Source organism: Spodoptera frugiperda, chromosome 6, assembly GCF_023101765.2.
Source record: "Spodoptera frugiperda isolate SF20-4 chromosome 6, AGI-APGP_CSIRO_Sfru_2.0, whole genome shotgun sequence".
In the NCBI taxonomy this organism is placed as follows: domain Eukaryota; kingdom Metazoa; phylum Arthropoda; class Insecta; order Lepidoptera; family Noctuidae; genus Spodoptera; species Spodoptera frugiperda.
In genome coordinates this window covers 5,320,480-5,338,273 of record NC_064217.1, presented here as the reverse complement: position 1 = coordinate 5,338,273, position 17,794 = coordinate 5,320,480, and the positions used below count along the sequence as shown (strand labels likewise).

At 33.8% G+C, this 17,794-nt stretch overlaps 2 protein-coding genes across 3 annotated transcripts; one reads left to right on the top strand and one right to left on the bottom strand.

Moving 5' to 3' along the window:
- Positions 1–508: 508 nt before the first annotated feature.
- On the bottom strand, positions 509–10,611 carry LOC118267559 (GATOR complex protein NPRL3). 2 transcript variants are annotated; one of them, XM_035581624.2, is made up of 11 exons: positions 10,138–10,611; positions 8,862–9,074; positions 8,371–8,465; positions 7,604–7,817; positions 5,156–5,310; positions 4,738–4,869; positions 4,142–4,306; positions 3,607–3,781; positions 2,593–3,286; positions 2,106–2,311; positions 509–1,601 (listed from the first exon to the last, which is right to left on the bottom strand). In XM_035581624.2, the coding sequence occupies exons 1-11, from the start codon at positions 10,334–10,336 to the stop codon at positions 1,447–1,449; spliced, it is 2,403 nt and encodes an 800-aa protein (XP_035437517.2). In that variant the 5' UTR covers positions 10,337–10,611; the 3' UTR covers positions 509–1,446. The 2 variants fall into 2 exon arrangements, with proteins under 2 accessions (XP_035437517.2, XP_035437519.2); XM_035581626.2 differs by having other exon boundaries at positions 2,106–2,299.
- A 283-nt stretch (positions 10,612–10,894) lies between these two features.
- LOC118267371 (Golgi resident protein GCP60) lies at positions 10,895–17,165 on the top strand. Its single transcript, XM_050694356.1, has 10 exons — positions 10,895–11,112; positions 11,368–11,581; positions 11,663–11,731; positions 11,807–11,911; positions 11,985–12,281; positions 12,669–12,748; positions 13,840–14,028; positions 14,311–14,430; positions 14,661–14,806; positions 15,029–17,165. Exons 1-10 carry the CDS (start codon positions 10,968–10,970, stop codon positions 15,143–15,145), a joined length of 1,482 nt encoding a protein of 493 aa, XP_050550313.1. The 5' UTR covers positions 10,895–10,967; the 3' UTR covers positions 15,146–17,165.
- The last annotated feature ends 629 nt before the right edge of the window (positions 17,166–17,794 follow it).

Here is a 17,794-nt window from a genome sequence, read left to right as displayed (position 1 = left end):
GAATTCAAGTTTCCAACATTTATTGCAAACTATGCTATTGCTCTACATCCGATTGTATGACAATAAAACAATATATATATATTTTTTTGTGAATATGTTTCAATAATCACACAATAACTGCCGATCCTATTGAAGTATTTTGTTACTTTATAAAATGTATAACCGATTGTTATTACAGAACGTGATATTATAGAATCGAATATTTTGCTTAGCTTGCCCATCCCTAACTTCTAGGTTTATCTTATTGTCTCTGCTTCTAATTACGTCATTCTAATTATGTCTGGGGTAAAGTGTTGCTATTAGTGATTAAAACTCATTTCAAAATCGCTAGCTCTGCAGCAAAGAGGAATAATATATTAGACAAAGAGTATAATAAGATATTTACGTTTAAAAAAAAACTAAATATTAGACGACCCTTCGATCAATGTTGCTGGCAGTCGGTTGTTACGTTTGAATATTTAAAAAAAATCAATACTATTTCAGAGATTGGTTTAAAATTAAAAACAAATAATGGTTCCGGTTCATTTATTTTCTTAATACAAACTGTATTGAATTTTATATATATGTACATTCAAATTCAGTAATTACGGTAAACAGAAGAGAATATGTGAAATAATGTTTACAAACAGCAAAATATAAGTTACAATAGGGTATTAACTATCGAGAAGTCATTCTAGCACCTGTTACAAGCTACAATAACTAACATAATTTTTTATAGTAAAAAAACTAATTTCTAAACATAAATACTTTACAATAACTACAATTATAAGAACCTGGGTACTTATTAATTTTACTATTTAGGAACAGCCGTCCATTTAGCTTTGTAGATGCCAATTTTATGTAGCAAACTGGTTTGTCACATTTTTTATTATTATCTCATATTTAGAGAGCAAGAGCAAGTATATTTAATCGACATTTATTTTACAGAACAGACACAATTTCGCTCTAGCAACTCTGATTTACAATGGTGGAATAATAAAAAAGTATTTTATAAATTGATGTGATGATAAAAAATCAGCTACAAAAAACAAGGAATTCAACCTAAAAGGCACTGTAATCGATTTAATTTATAACTGGGGTGTACAAATCAAAGTACAGATTCCGATTGTATCCCATCCCAACTCTATTGGTTCTTCAAATCTATTCTCCCTACATTACATTTTTTTCTGACATACAAGATCAAACAATGGCCCTTGTATGTAGGCTTTGAATACGGCGCATTTAACATTATTTTTAGTTGAAAAATAAGGCTCACCCATGTGAACTACACGAGAAATACTCGATGTTTCTACTACTCATGAATATGGGTCCTGGTGTCACTTGAAACTAGTAGAGCTTTTCTCGAATAGTTCAAGTGAGTAAGCCGTATTTTCAATTAACTAGTACTTATGTTACATGATATTTATTACACAAAATAGCTTTATTTTTTATATTAAACTTTGAGATTTACTGGTAGGGATACAACATGGCGACAGCAGGGTCTTCAGTCTCGAATGTAATGAGGACATCTTTGAATTTGTCCAGAAGTTGCATCAGCTGCGAGCGGCTTACGTTTTCCATAAACATAATCTCTTCTAAATGCTGCTCGCCGCGGAAGTAACCTGTAATACACAAACAGTGAAATTGGTGACATGGATCATCATCACCAGTAATAGCCCATGATAGTAGTCTAATCGATATTGGGTCTCATATACAGTAAAAGAGTTGTCTTACTGCCGTACTCAAACATTTAATGATTACTTAAACTGTTCCTTAGTAACGATTTTGTTTCGAATAAACTTGCTAAGGATTGGGTTAAGTAACCATTAAATGACACTGAGTATGGCAGTTAATCTTCACGTTTAGCAGAAGGTCTGATGGCCGGTCTCCATTGTACTGTCCTAGTTGGTTCTGGGAAGTGTAGTGGTGATAAATGTATTCTACTCGGCCCACACCACATGGCTGAGTTATATTAGGTAACCCTTTATCTGTTGGTATTTCGAAATTGCACAGCAGCAGGGGTCTGTCAGACAGACCGCTTTTCCATGTAATAGAAAGCTAGCTGAACGATATTGAAACTCTTATTATATAAATAAAGGTAAAAGGTAAATTTTGCTAAAACATACCTTTCTTGTGTAGTTGTGCTAGAAGCAACAGATCGTCAGTGTTCTTAGAAGCAGGTACGGTCGCCAGAGCGGCCCGTTCCTCTGCAGTGAATGTGTCCAATAGTGACTCGGTCGTAGGCGGCTCGTTGGGGATGCGACATGCATCGATGACGTCACAACTAGCCGGAACGTTCCACACCGTCGGCGGTTGAAAACTGAAATCCATACTAGGTAATGTTAGTATTTTTTTATTCTTTTCGGTTTTTGTTTTATAAGAATGAATTAATATTGTTTTTTGTTCAGCATTAGAGAATGGATATTTAAATAAACATCTTTTTCCATTACAAAAGGTACTGCGGATGAATTTATGTCTAAAATTAAAACCGCACTAAAAATGTAATTCTCAAAAATGTGGTTGAAAACTTCTGTAAATTACTAAGATGTAGTCTTGAAATTATCTCATGAAGTTTAATTTAAAACATTGTAAACATTAGATAAACCTATTTACCTCATTTCACTCTGCAATTTCAAATTCAAAGACACTCCATTTTTCTTTTCACCCCCGTTCATCATGCCGTTCATTTTGATTCGGGGAGATATATCCTGGTCACTCTCGAATTTATCCTCATCACTACTCGTATCCTTATTCAAAGTAGTTTCACTATCTTTCAAAGAAATATCAGATAACCGTGAAGGGAGGCTCTTTTTATCCGAATCAGTTTTGTCAATAGACAGTTCCGTTTTAACTATATCGGTGTGACCATTTTCTATGATTTCTCCGTTACCGTTATGATTGTTGGTGCCATTCATGTTGCTTGAGATGCCACTGTCTACTGAGTTTCCTTGTATTTTCTTCTGGACTTTATCGGCTTTGGTTTCGTAGTCACAACCGTTGGTTGGTTTGATGCCGTCAACGACGTCTATACCGTCATCGAAGGAGTGGTTCGCGGAGTCCGTTTCTCTGAACTTATCGTATTTGATGTGTTCAGATTCTATAACTATTGGCTTTGTGTGTGAGAAGTCTGTTTGGTTGAGGTTATTCTCCGTTGGGTAGTCCTCGTCAGAGTCCGGGAAGGTGTTGATGGTTTCTCGTGGTTCTACAGGCTCCGGGACGTTGAGTTGCATTTGGTTGAGAGAGGAGAATGACACGCTGCAGGACTGGTTAAATATATCGTGTTTTTCGCAGTAGTATTCTTTGCCTTCTGTGGATAAATGAGAAGATGTTAGGTACTGAGCTAGGATAGTGCGATTTAGTCATGAAATAATTTCGATATATTTTATTTGGTAACTCTGATTTACCTTTAATTTTAGTATTACTGAATCCTGAAATAATTACGGAGAGTGAAAGAAATAAACAACAAAGCAATCAATTTTATAACTATGAAAGTGGAAAAGATTCTACACTAAAATCAACATCATTTTTATGTAGCTGTATTATTTACACATCTCTAGTGGGGTGAGATGATAGAAATATAGGTAGTTTCAAAGCAAATCCAACTAGTATTGTTTAAGGTCTGTGTACCTGGGTCGCGTCCCCAGTGCGGCGAGTTGAACTGCACGTAGGTATGCAGCTGCAGCAGCAGGCGGCGCCGCAGCAGCCAGGCCACGCAGCGCGCCAGCCGCCCGCCGCCGCCGCCCCCAGACCCGTTGCGGGACACGTACCATAGCGGCGCCGGCAGGGAGAACTCGCTTAGCATCTGAGGATGATAATGATGCACTTTTATAGGAAATATGTATTTAGAAATTTAAATATAAAAAAATATTAAATTGAATGACTCACATTTATCAACCTCAATTTTTCGCCAAATATGTCATAAGTAAGACGGGTAAATACATACAATAATTACATCTTATTTTCCGGACTTTACCTAATAACCTAACAACCGAATTTCCACATATTTGATCTCTCAAAAGAATCTTCAAAGTCCAAACATACCGAGAGACCAAAACTAAGACTTATTCAGCCCAGCAGTTGGGCTGACAACTACTCAAGAAAGCTTAACAATAAATATCGAAAGTTAGTTAGTTATACATAAATCTTAATTATTATTATTTACCTGTAACAAGCACAAAGTAGGAAACTCCTTCGCGAACTCCTCAACTAGAGGCGAGTGTATGTGAACATTAGCTCCCGGTGCCACGACGTAAACATTACTCTCACACAACGGATATATCACTGTCGCTTTCGCCCAGTATACCAAGTGTCCTGTTAGTTGAGACACCTGAAATAGAAATAATTTGTTTAAGTGATACATATTTATTCAAATGTAAACTCTAACTCTGCGAAAACAAAGTTGAAATTAAAATATTACACTTTAACTAGCAAACCCTGGCAAACTCCGTTTCGCCACCAGATGGGCTTTACTCTTAATTTTTTCCTAAATTTTCTCTGCTATAAACCTAACGGAGCCCGATACCTTTCCAATGAAAGCAAAACTGTGGAAATCGGTTCGTGCGTTCTAGAGTTATAGCGTCAGGAAGGAAAACCCGACTTATTTTTATATTATAGACAAAGACAAAGATAAAAACATAATCGACCGAAACATACAGAATCTTAATATACAGACATTAAGATTAAGTCATCCAGGTTATCGTAATATGGTCTTTAAAACGAAATACATAAGAGTTAAATTACAAATGCACATGTAACTACCTGTTTCAATGTCAGGTCAGCTTCAATAGCGAGAGTCTGCAAGCTTTTCAATGGGCTGTATAGTTTTATCAGTCTTAGTAGAGCCGAGCTGCTGTCCAGAGGTATTGAACCTAGCAGCTCATTTGGGTTCACCTGGAAACATAAAATTAGTAATAACTTTCAAAACGAAACAGATAGTTCCTTTCAAAAGTAGCAGGGTCAATGACCATTTTGTTAGTGAATCAAACTGTTATTCGTTATGTAAAACTACAAGACTAATATAAAATTTATTTTTAATTTTGACGGCCCTTGTTGCTGTAAAACACTAAAGTAGCGTTCCGACTCAAGAACACGCAAGAAAATGTTTTAACTCTTAGAAGTTAGGATATTACAGTTTTTCATTTACATTTTAATACTACTATTTCGCAAAACAACTTACCATAAGTAATATACCGTGATAAGGCCGTAGTTTCTGTAAACATTTGTCTATTGTTTCTGGTTCAATGATAAGTCCTCGATTGTGTATCTGATGAGCTTTGTGTGGCAAACAGAAGGACAATAACACCCACTTGTTTATCCGACATTGGACTATACCTGCGAATTAAGAAATAATCTTATTATAACACTTGTATGAGTGCAGTATTATGTATATGGATTTACATAACGTAAAAGAAGAATACACTTTCTTAGATAAAAGGCCGGTAACGGATTTGTGACTCCTCTGGCGTTTATGGGCGGCGCTGATCGCTTACCATCGGATAATCCGCTTGGTCGTTTGTCCCCAACACCATACTAATAGTAGGTTCCCATATTCAATATTAATGTAACAACCATGAGACCCATATAATAGGGGGTCTAATCTTGATTCCAAACAAAACGGCTCAAAATCAATACCTACATAGCTATCTATCGCTACCTATAGTATAGCAACTATCACGACATGCAAATAATATGTATTGGAAACAAATTAAATCAATAGGGTATCTATTCGTGTTATCAGCGATAGTTTAAAAACGCAATAGTTAATAAATAGTATTATCTACGCATGAAGGAATACGAATCAAGAAAGTATGAAAGTAAATACTAAATATTTATACATAACATAAAACGTATTTTTAATTTTATAGTATGAAACTATGAATCATCTATAAGAAATTAAGGGCGGCTTGCGCATCGTCGCTAAATACAGTTTAAGAGTGACGTAAACGCATTTAGTCTGCTAATTACATTTAGCGTCTTGCACAACAAAAATTTAGGCACTAATCACGTTTAACGAACTGTCAAAGTTAAATACCCAAAGATGGCTATTTAGCTTCGCTAAATACGTTTAGTACCAATCACGCGTCATCATATTTATGTAGGTTATAGACATTTTACTATTATTTTATAAAAGATTGTAAAGAGGTCGGTAGGAAGTTTGTAAGATGGATTTGTGGGAATTGTATTCTGACGACGATGAGAAGATTATAGAATATATTAATAGACCGAGGGAATTGTTTGAGAGAGCAGACTTATTTGGAATGTATTCGGACCACAAATTCTTCAGGTTTCGTCTAACGAAAGAAACCACTATATTTTTGTTACAGCAAATAGCCCCATAACATTTAAAAACCAGCAACAAGTAAGGAAATGTACTTTTATTAATGGATATGGACTGCCTCGTTGGCCGAGTGGTTGCAAGTGCGACTCCCGGGTCGAGCAAAGTATTACTGGGCTTTTTCGGTTTTTCGAAAGTTTCTCAGTAGTAGCACGGAGTCTGGACATGTGCCCGGTATAAGGCAATAGGCTCACCACACATTATATGGGACTTACAACATAAATTGTGAAAATTGGGTGTAAACATAATGTGTGGCTTAAAGGCGTGACGATATGTATGTATTAATGGATATTCAATAAATAGTAATAAATAAAAACTAGCAACAAGTAAGGAAATGTACTTTTATTAATGGATATTCAATAAATAATAGCTATTTTGACCTAGTCATTTTGCTTTTCACTCTGTTTTATTTGGTCAGTCTTTTTGCACTCAATAATATGGCTGTATGGTTCCATCGCTGCAAGCAGTATTATCAGTTCTTCTTTTGTAAAATTAGGCCCCGGGCCCTAGAAGAAACACTTTTTTTGCCATGGTAATTATGACTCAACTAAAATAATTATTAATCAATAAAAAATACCACGAGAACAATTCACAAATCACAACAGCACAATGTGTGACAGCTCGGTTGACTTGATGTGTCAGTTGAAAGTTCGTCGGTCCATATTACGCATTTTTGTTTTAAAAAATGCAACAATTTTGCTCTAAGTCAAATCTACAACGCACGAAAGTGTAAAAAGGAACGCAAGAAACTGCATTACCGACTCTCTAAATATGATTAGTTAAATTACCATCCATACCGACATGTGCAAGAGATTTTTAATTGTATTTAGGTTAAACATATTTACCAAGATAAACACATTTAACTAAATTCTGTTTAGACCAAATGTTGCGCAAGCCGCCCTAAGAATGCAATTACCGCATACTATGTTTAATTTATGCAATTATTAAACTATGCAGCATACCACATGTTAACTAATTATAATAAACCTGTGCATTTTAGAATAACATTATACATATTTAAATATTGCAAACAACTTTGAACCTTAACACATAACACTATAAGATAATTTTTGATCAACACTAAACCTAACTACAGCTTTTTATGTGATTGCAGATAATTACATTACAGTATTTTTAGATGGAGATTATTCTCATGTACACATACAAGTAGTACCTACAACGCAAAGCTAATATTGTAAATTATTAGGTACAGTTTATAGCCCTGATTTAAAAAGTGTGAACCATTTCATTTTTTCATGCATCTCAATATAAACACTACCCTATACTTACCAGTACTACTAAGTTCTTCAAACACAGACTTCATGGACCTAGCCAGCGAGCTCCGTTGCAGTATGAGATGGAACGCTGACTTCGGAGTGTTATCAGCCCCATTCTCACTACTGTACGTCGCTGAACTGACTGAATGACGGAGATTATCCTCATCTTCATCATTGTCACTCTTCATTTCGCTATCCAAAACTGACACTTCATCATGAGCTGCTAACTGAAAGAGTATTTAAAGGTATAATTAGTTTTATAATGGAATTTGACTTACTACTACTAGCATGAACTATAAATTTGTGATTGGTTAAGTAAACAATAGCATTGATTGATTGATATCATGCCATGATTATTAGCATGCAATAATAAAGCAACTTTGCAAAAGAATTATATAATAAAGACTGCAGAGGTTGCTGTAGATGCCCGGATGATGAAGTATGTATTAAAAAAGGGCCATAAAATACCCTCTTTTGATGATCGTGGATGAAATGATTGCTGAATGTGGAAGGAATGAGAGATGTGACGTAATTCCCATTGCCTCTGCATACGCCAATGAGAGACAGGCGTGCAGCGACATATGCATGTATGCAGTAATTCTGTCAACATATTTTATGAAAAAAAAAACATTATGTTCTGTTAAGTTTATTTTATCATGTCATGCTTTTTCAATATTTTTGTTAGAATAGTAATATGCTTTGAAAGATTACAGAATACATGCAATAAATTACGCTATATTTGTGCAAGTATAAGTGAAGAATTTTATTAATAATTGTTACCATTATTTTCATTTCTTCAGTCAAATATGAACACCTCTTTTCTTCATGTCTCAGTGCTTTTCCCAGTCTTTTACTCAAATCATAGTAACATTTTACTGAAAGAAAAACACATTTTATTGCTGAGAATACTCTATTTAAATCAGTTTTCGGTATTGGTACTGCAAGATAGACTAGATAACCAGATTAGGATGAATAACCATACTTTACATTGAGTAACAAATCTAGATTTAATAATATAATCTTATTATCAACATTTTCAACTGTCAGCAACAGTCTGTAACAGTCCATTGCTTCTACCTGCTTCATTGCTAGACTATTAGCCTCATTGCTAGGCTATTATGCTCATTGCTAGATTTGACTGCACAGTTGGTGTGGTGGCTGGGCATATACTAAACCATATAACTCAACAAGTCTATATCTATAAGGTAAATACCATAAAAGAATCAGTGTCATAAGAACTAAAACATAAATAGTACATCAGGAAAACTTACCAACAGAATGACTTGCAGAAGCCTGCAGTGCAAAGACAATGTTAATAAGGATCATAGTGGCCGTATCATCCTTGTTGGTCCTGTATGGCAGTAGAGTAGGATGTCCCACAAACCTCACATCATTTACTTTTAACTCAAACTTTCTATTACAAAGCTCAGCTTTTACAGCAAACAAGGTTGATAACATTTCATCTGTAAAACCACTTAGCTGACCTGAAATTTAAAAAGAAATACATTTATAATTTTATGGTTGGTCAAGGTCAATGCAGAAAATGTGTTGCTATTTTAATATTAGAAATACATGTGGAAGCTTGTGATTAGAAAATGTCATTGTCTATTTTATGTTATTGTAAAATGTATTGTGATCAATAAGCTTTCTATATAACTAAATAAATAATACAATATACTACTATCTATAGTAACAAAGTTTATGGACTACCTAGAATAGTAATTAGTCTTTAACCTATTACATGTCTGAACTCTTGCAAACATACTGAGTTATGCATAGATATTGGTGTATAAGAATGAAGATGGGTTAAGTATAAAATAAATCAATGCATGGGCAACATAAATTTATGTACACACTAGCAAACCCGGCGAACTCCATTTCGCCACCAATGATTTACCCTGTTTTCCTGCTTTTCTCTTAATTTTTTTTCTGAATTTTCTTAGCTATAAACCTCACGGAGCCCGAGACCTTTTCAACGAATGTAAAACTGTGGAAATCGAATCGTGCGTTCTCGAGTTATAGCGTCAGGAAGGAAAACCCGACTTATTTTTATATAATAGATATACAGACTTTCTTTTTATAAACATACACAAAGTCAGGTACAAAGGTAAAAAAGAAAGGACAAAACATTAGTTAATCATGCATGTTGAAGAGACAAGACAATAAATGTATTGTTTACTCTAATCTCATTGGAATTATCATTCCAATAAAGAATCTTTACCAGTAATAAAACGGTAACTACATATTTGTTGATTAACCATGTGAATTCCACATATTAGTTAATGAAAACAATGCTAGATATGGTACAGTGCAGCATAGAGTTAACATTTGCTATAACTGCACAAACTGCATTATCATACTATGTATTGTTGCATGTTATTAGGTAGGTATCTATATCTACATACATAAACATTGATTTATATTCATTTGCTCTTGGGCTAGGTACATTCTTTATCTATAGATATTGATATGCAAAGTGTATACAAAAATGATTACTTATTAGAATGAGTATTGACGGTCAAATAATCGTGACCTATTAGTACTAACCTTTACAAATATTTGACGTTTGCGATTGAGGGTTCTGTAACAAGTCCTCTGTAGAATTAATGGCGTAAGGATTGTGTCGACCATATTTTTTCTGTTTACTTTCATCCTTGTTCTCTGTTGTGTAAGGATATCTGAACAGCAACCTGTCACCCTTACTGTCAGATTTCACGAAAAATATGTTCAAAGGATTCACTTCCATGATAACAAAAGGAAAGCAAATGTAACTAAATTACAGAGCATGGAGTAAACAAGGTGATTATGGAAGGATATTGCAACAAAGTATTCGAATTAAAATTACACTCAAGCAATTTATCACACATTGTTCTGCTATGATCACGCACGTAATACAGTTTTATTACAAATTTTGACACGACTGTACACAAATTGGACACTATTTTTATTCTTATTTCTGCGAATTGAACAAGCGAGACTAGAAAAACACGCAATATTTGACGTATGTGTGATGCAAATGTCAACTAGTAATTTTGTCACTGTCAGTTATTGAAATTTTCCTTTATACGCATAATTGCTGACTGACTGATTGTGACTTCGACATGGCATTTCCAACTACAAATTAAAATCATTTACTTAATATTTTTATTTAACCGTTTTAGTTCAGGTTAAGATGGATGTTAAATAGTAATAGATAATTTCTTATTCATAATATTGATTTATACGAAAACGTCTTTCAAAGTGTTTAGTAAAAAAGATATTGTCTGAAAAGACCTGATTCAGTCTTAAAATTAAAAATAAAATAAGACAAATCATTTGTCAAAAGTAGACGATACAATTTGGAATTTGCTTTGCGAAAATCTATATTTTAGAAAAAAATGGCTAGCAAAGTGGAAAATAATTACAAAGTGAACCCTGAAAAGGTCCGCTTAGAAACCGATCAAGGTATCGTGGAAAGTGAAGAAAGAAAATGGGGAATGCCTTTGAAAGATGTGTACAAACACGGACTAGCGTTTTACAAAGGTAATTTTCTTGAATATTTCTCTAGTTATTTAAACCAGGATTGTTATAACAATACTAAAGTTTATTTTCTGATTAAAATGTACAAGACATCTAAAAATCTTTTCAGTTCCGTCTATATCGTCATTTTGAAATAATTACGACTTATCTGATTGTTCGCTGTTTTTAAGTGCTCATTATTTTTTATTGATATAAAGCAGCACTTCCTAGTATTTACGTGTTGCATTGTTTGTGACTGAATTTGTATAACATTTGTAGATAAGGAAGGCAAAGCTTTACACTTAAGCTATGAAGATAGATTGAAACTGGTTGCATACACCCAGCAAACATCTCATGGGCCTTTGGATGTGAATTCCGCTTCCCCATTAGGAGTTTTAGATGTTATTGGACGAGATAGGAGAGCAGCATGGCAGGCATTGGGGCAGATGTCTCAGGTTCAGGCAATGGCTGGTTTTGTCCACACATTAGACAGGTAAGACTTAATTATTGCTTTTGTTGTTTCCAACTATGTGGTGGTCAATTTTCTATTCAACTATCTCTCCATTTGTTACAGGCTTTGCCCACTTTTCAAACCATATTTGGAGGCAATACAAAAGGATATGGAAGATAAGAAAATGCAAGAGTTAGTTTAACTAATTTGAATATTATTTGCAGACCAATAGTTATAATCGGATATTAATATGACTTATGTTTATAGGATGAAGAAGGAAGAGGAAGAAAAAGCACATTTGGAGCTACAGAACAGAATAATGTTGGAGAAACAGAAACAGCAAAGTAATAAGCTTACAGAAGAGCAGCAAGTGTAAGTAATATACCAATATAAAACCTTAAATATCGACTTGCACTTAATAACAAAGTTCATTGAACCTTTTCAGGCAAAGAATAAAGGATGCTCTCAATGCACAAACATATGAACAGTTCCTACAGTATGCTCAACAACAGTACCCGGGTAACTTTGACCAGCAAGCTATCCTCATCCGTCAGCTGCAGGACAAACACTACCAGCAATACATACAGCAGTTGGCTGTAGACCAGAGGCTCGCCAACTCTAACATAAACATGGCTGAGGACAAAGAGAATGACAATACAAATAATGTCAAGGAGAAAACTAATGAGGAATCTGATACTGATTTCAATTTGAATGAAGCTCAGCCAGCTTCGCCTTCTGATAAGTGAGTATTTGCTTTCATTTGATGTGTTATTTTAAATAGAGTTTATGATTATTTTATGCATTAAGATTAATAGAAAAAATTAAAGAAAGTTTTAATATCAACATAGTAAATAGGTAATTGATTTGGAATTTATATTTGTTATTGTTTGTAGTTTTTAATCAATCTGATGGAATCTGCACTCAATTTTAATACAAGTGATCTTAAATAGGTGAAACCTGTTCTTATGCCTCTCAACTGTTTCCTTCTCCTAAAATGTTAACTTAATTACCTGATTGGTTCAGAAAATAAATACAGAATTATTTTTATTACCTTGGTTTAATATGTAGTAAGGATTTAAAGTTTTTAGTTAAAATATTCTGAATTTCAACTAGACTGAATAAATTACAGATCAATGCAGACCACAGAGAAGACGGACAACAATGAGTACATTGAAGAGGTCAGGGCTGATGACAACACTGACGATGATGGTATGACTTAATTTATTTACTTTAAAAAAGCACTACTGTTTTACATTAATATATATACTTGCATACTAATATTATAAATGGGAAAGTATTTGTTTGTTTGTTTGTCCTTCTTTTTTTGTGAAGTTAGTTGGGGGGATGGAGAGTGACATAGGCTACTCTTTGTCTTTTTCTAATCCTCCCCACTTTCCTAAAATTGGGGTAGAAGTTGCACGAAACATTCGGGATTTTTAAGACAGAAAGCTAAAAATTGGTATGTAGGTTATTGTTTTGTGTATAACAAAAAAAATCGCGTACCATTTTAGTTTTGGATCTCTCCCTCAAACACCTTATAAAAGCACGTGCGAAGCCGCGGGCGGAAAGCTAGTTTATTATTATGACTAATTTGTTGTATTTATAATTGAAAACCAATTAAAATGTCTATCACTCTTCCTATAATATTTTTGGTATTTGGATCATCATTTGAAGGAAAATCGATACAAAATAATATTTTGGAATAGTAGCATGATTTTATGAGTTATGTTTATTTTTAAATGAAGTAAATATAAATGCCAACGAAGGCATAGCATCATAATGCATTGGACAAACTGTACGATAAGCAATTATTATTATCAGATTTTAAGTTTGTAAAACAATTAAACACTTATCTTTAATAAATAACAATCAGATTACTAGCGTTACACTTTAAAGTTATTGTTAAAATTGATATCTATTTCTGATAGTATCAGCAACTATGTATGTTGGCGGAAATTCTTTGTTGTTATGTACCTAGTTCTAGAAAGATTATGTATAAACAATTGACAATTGAAGTCATGAGCTACCTGTGTGCTTTTGTCTAAAACACATTACAAGAATACAAATACATGTTCCATCTACGTCCATCAGGCAGCAACTTATTGTCCTACACCTATTTGTGTTCTTCATTAGGGCTGAGAGTTGACTATTCCGACTTACTTTGAGCGTATTTCGCTAATAGATTAGATTAGAGCTCAGTAGATTTTCATTTGTAAAACAAAGCAATAAAGTTGGAATTCGTGTACACATTTTGAAAATATTTAATAGATCTGTTTGAAGTGTTTACTGTACATTTTCAGAAGGTTACCTCAATGTGGAGGAGGTTCGCATGTGGACTCGAGGTGATATAGCGAAGTTCAAGAGCTCAGCTAAGCAGGGTGGTGGCAAGCTTACCGTCGGTCATGGAGAGACCATTACCGTACGAGTACCTACGCACCCTAAGGCCAGGTGCCTCTGCTGGGAATTCGCTACTGATAACTACGACATAGGTGAGTTAATGAAACACCGTTCGTGTCAGTAGTATATTATGTATCTTGGCAGATATGCCCTTATATTGGTCTCATTACCATTAGTACATATTATTCCGCGGACATTAGTGTGGGTTACACATTTAGTTTTTATTTTCTATATTTTGTTTTTAATTGTATCTGGAATGTGTAACTATTTTATGTCCCAATAAAGAAAAACAAAATAAAATAAAATAACTTGAACTAAATTACGTACATTTTAAGGATGTAACTCAACTACAATTTTCTTTGTATTCATTCCAGGTTTCGGAATATATTTTGAATGGACCAAGTCACCCACCACCGAGGTTACTGTTCACGTGGCTGAGAGCGATGAGGACGACGAGGAGGATGCTGATGACGACGAATATCCTGTTGGAGATGGTAACTGGACTTATTTTGTTGAAAAAAAAACAGTACTTTCGGCATCGTAATTTTCAACAGATTTTGAATCTTGACATTTTGCAGATAAAGTTGAAAATAAATTACTTAATTTAATTACTAACTTAGCGACCTATTTCTGTCGTAATCATTATCGAGACTACCAACCTTGGGGTTCAATACTGTTACAATTTTTATTATTATCCAACAGTCACACATAATATGACTTTCAGGCTCTTTCCACGAGTATACTATTCACGGCACTCGGGCGGACTTGGAGCTTGGTGGCGAAAAGCGTGTAGAGAAATCAACCACCGGTTCTACGCGCCCACTCACCAGTCTTGTAGTACCTGTATACCGTCGGGATTGTCACACTGAGGTATGTATCGCGAAATAGTTCTAAAGTCTTTGAAATAAGGAATTTTTTTGTGTGATTCAACATCATTTTTGACTTATTACTTAAATATTGTTACTGTATACTATCCGTCCCAAAGACACCACATAAAACATTTGTGTGATTCGTCTACTTTAGAAAAATTACAGAACGTTTAAATTTCTTTTTATTATTAGCAAATAATAATGAAATAATCTCATGTTCCAGGTATACGCCGGATCTCACACGTACCCCGGCGAAGGAGTATACTTATTAAAGTTCGACAACACTTACAGTCTATGGCGATCCAAAACCCTGTACTACAAAGTGTACTACACACAGTAAATATTTATTTAAACTTATATTAGAGCCATGACAGAGATATATTTAACATTACGTTTAAAATTAACACCCGATATATTGCACAGCCAGTATTTTTTGTTCCTGTGGGTATATTTAGCAAAAGGGTTTGTTTAAAGGCGCGTTCAAATATTGAGAGGTTGTTTGCACACAGAGTTTCACCGAGCTTATCATTTATATTGAAAACACGCATAGTGCAACACAGAAATGTAGACAACGCATTCATACTTTTGGATTCAAGAATGTATGCATGGAACAATAATATTAAATTATAACATCTTAAATATTTTAGTCAAACATAATCGTAGTTAATCTAGGGCATCATTACTTATTGTATCTTCTCATAGGTCTCCTTGCGAGAACGTCCAATGCTGAACAAAGACCTACTTCCTAGGATGAGCAGGGATTTCTCATAATCCCTATGCTTAGCAGTTGACTAGATGTCTGGAAAATCAAGCAATGCTGCTGCCTTTCTCTTGTAGAACATACCAATGATGCGTATACTCTTAATATTTGTTCGCCTTTTGCTACATTTCAGTGCAATAATAATGAGCTTCTTTAGCCAATTTAGCGACGTACTATTAATTATTATTAACTAAGCTTTATGTACACTACACAATAATGTGCTTTTAGTTCAATTAATACAAAAGCAGTAATTTTTAGTTTAGTTGATGTATTCGTATTAATATTGTGTAGTTATCTTGTCTATTTCGTAAGTTATGTACCACTATAATTTAAGTAGTTTCCAATTTGTCCAGTAACTTATGTTAGGTTGTGCAAGGTGCACGTTTTTTTTGCATTTCATTTAGATATTAATTGTGGAGTGAATTGGGTATTTATTTTGTTTAGATTGTACCGTAATACGGACCTATTTAATTATATAATATTTATAAATAAATAAATAAAGATATATCAGTAGGTATAATGTATTACAGCGGAGTAAATAAATAAAATCACTGTTTCCATATTTTATGTGTTGCAGATTTTAATCCATGTTTCTTCTGAATAAAAATTCCAATGTCTGTATGTCATAGCTAGTTCTAATATTTATTATCTGTGCCATTAGATGAATTATGAATGTTTATGGTTTTAATAGTACTTAAACTGATAAGAATTTGATGTCTAATTACTTGTAATCACAGTTGTTATTGTTTGTGTATGAAGACTTTATTTCATAATGTTATAAGCAAAATTTAAGCGAAGTAATGGAAGAAAATATAAGATTTATTCTTAATTAGTGCAGAGTTATACATGTATGTTGCACTAGGTTGTATCTACAAGTTATTATATTATTATTCTAGCTTTGTTTTAATATTTGTCCTCATCTGAGTTCACATTCATTGGCAGCACACTGAATAACACTGTTTCTTTATCAGTTGCAACACAGCAAACCATAAAGCAAAGAATTCGGTTTTTCATGCTTTTAGATGCCATGTTTTTTTTTTCTTTTTTTTTCTCTTTTTTTTGGATTTTGTCAGGAAAAGTTGTTGTAGATGGGAGTTAGATTATGTAGACATGAAACGCTGCAGGCGTGCAGTCTATATTATCGTACTATGGAGTATTACAGGATTGTGTGGTTAGTTGTTATGGATTCTAGAAAATTCATATAATATTGGGAGTTTTAGAAAAGGGAAGGTATTTTAAAAGAAAGCATAATAGAAATATGTGTTGGATTATCTGTTATATTCACTGTATGTTTTTTTGTTAGGTGGCCATTAAAATGTCGTTATGAAAAAGATTTGAGTGGAGTTGTTAACTTGCAAAGGCCATCATCTTAATACGAGTTACTGTTAATTCATCCTCATGTACCTGCAAAATGTATCAAATAATAAATATCTTTCTTCAAAACTATCATGAAAAGTTTATTTATGTTGACAGATTAAACAAACGTTTTTGTTTATTGTTGTTCATGTACTGTGTGTTTTATTTCTAATGAATTCAATCGTTAAATGTATGTACAACACTGAATATAATATAAAGATATAATACAGAATATATAAGTTAACTGATTGTGTTTTATCTTCAACCCTTGTTAGATCTTGGCTTTGACTTATTCAATGGCCTCGTTCATAGAGTGCTCACTTGGTTTTAATTGCAGGGTCGGCTTGCCTTTTGATATGGGGCATTGGTGAATAGCTTAAATGTCTCTGCCCTTCCTTTCGAGGTATAAAAGGCCTGATGTTGCTGTGAGGCTATGACATTTGTTTCGGGTGCTTAAACGATATTTTCCATAAATACCTAAACATTAAGCTGATCTTATTTAAATTTTTATCATTATGCACCCAGCAACGATTCATAAACATATTTCTGGACTTAAGTTTTTGTCATCTGGTCGTGGTGGTGTATATGGCATATAATTGCCTGTACTATATATTAAGATTAGGTAATACAAAAGATTATCTCTTTATAAACGTTTATTAATAATTTGGCAAATATTAACACAACTGTAGTTAGCAAACCAATAATAATCCGCCATGTGCCGCCAGAGTCTCACACATTCATATCTGGATCCACCACGTACCGTACCAGTATTTAAAACTAGTACTTCTTAAAACCAAGATTTAACCAATCAATATCCTTTTATCCAACTGGCCATGAAATACATAAATAAATTTTATGCATTCGCTTGTGATT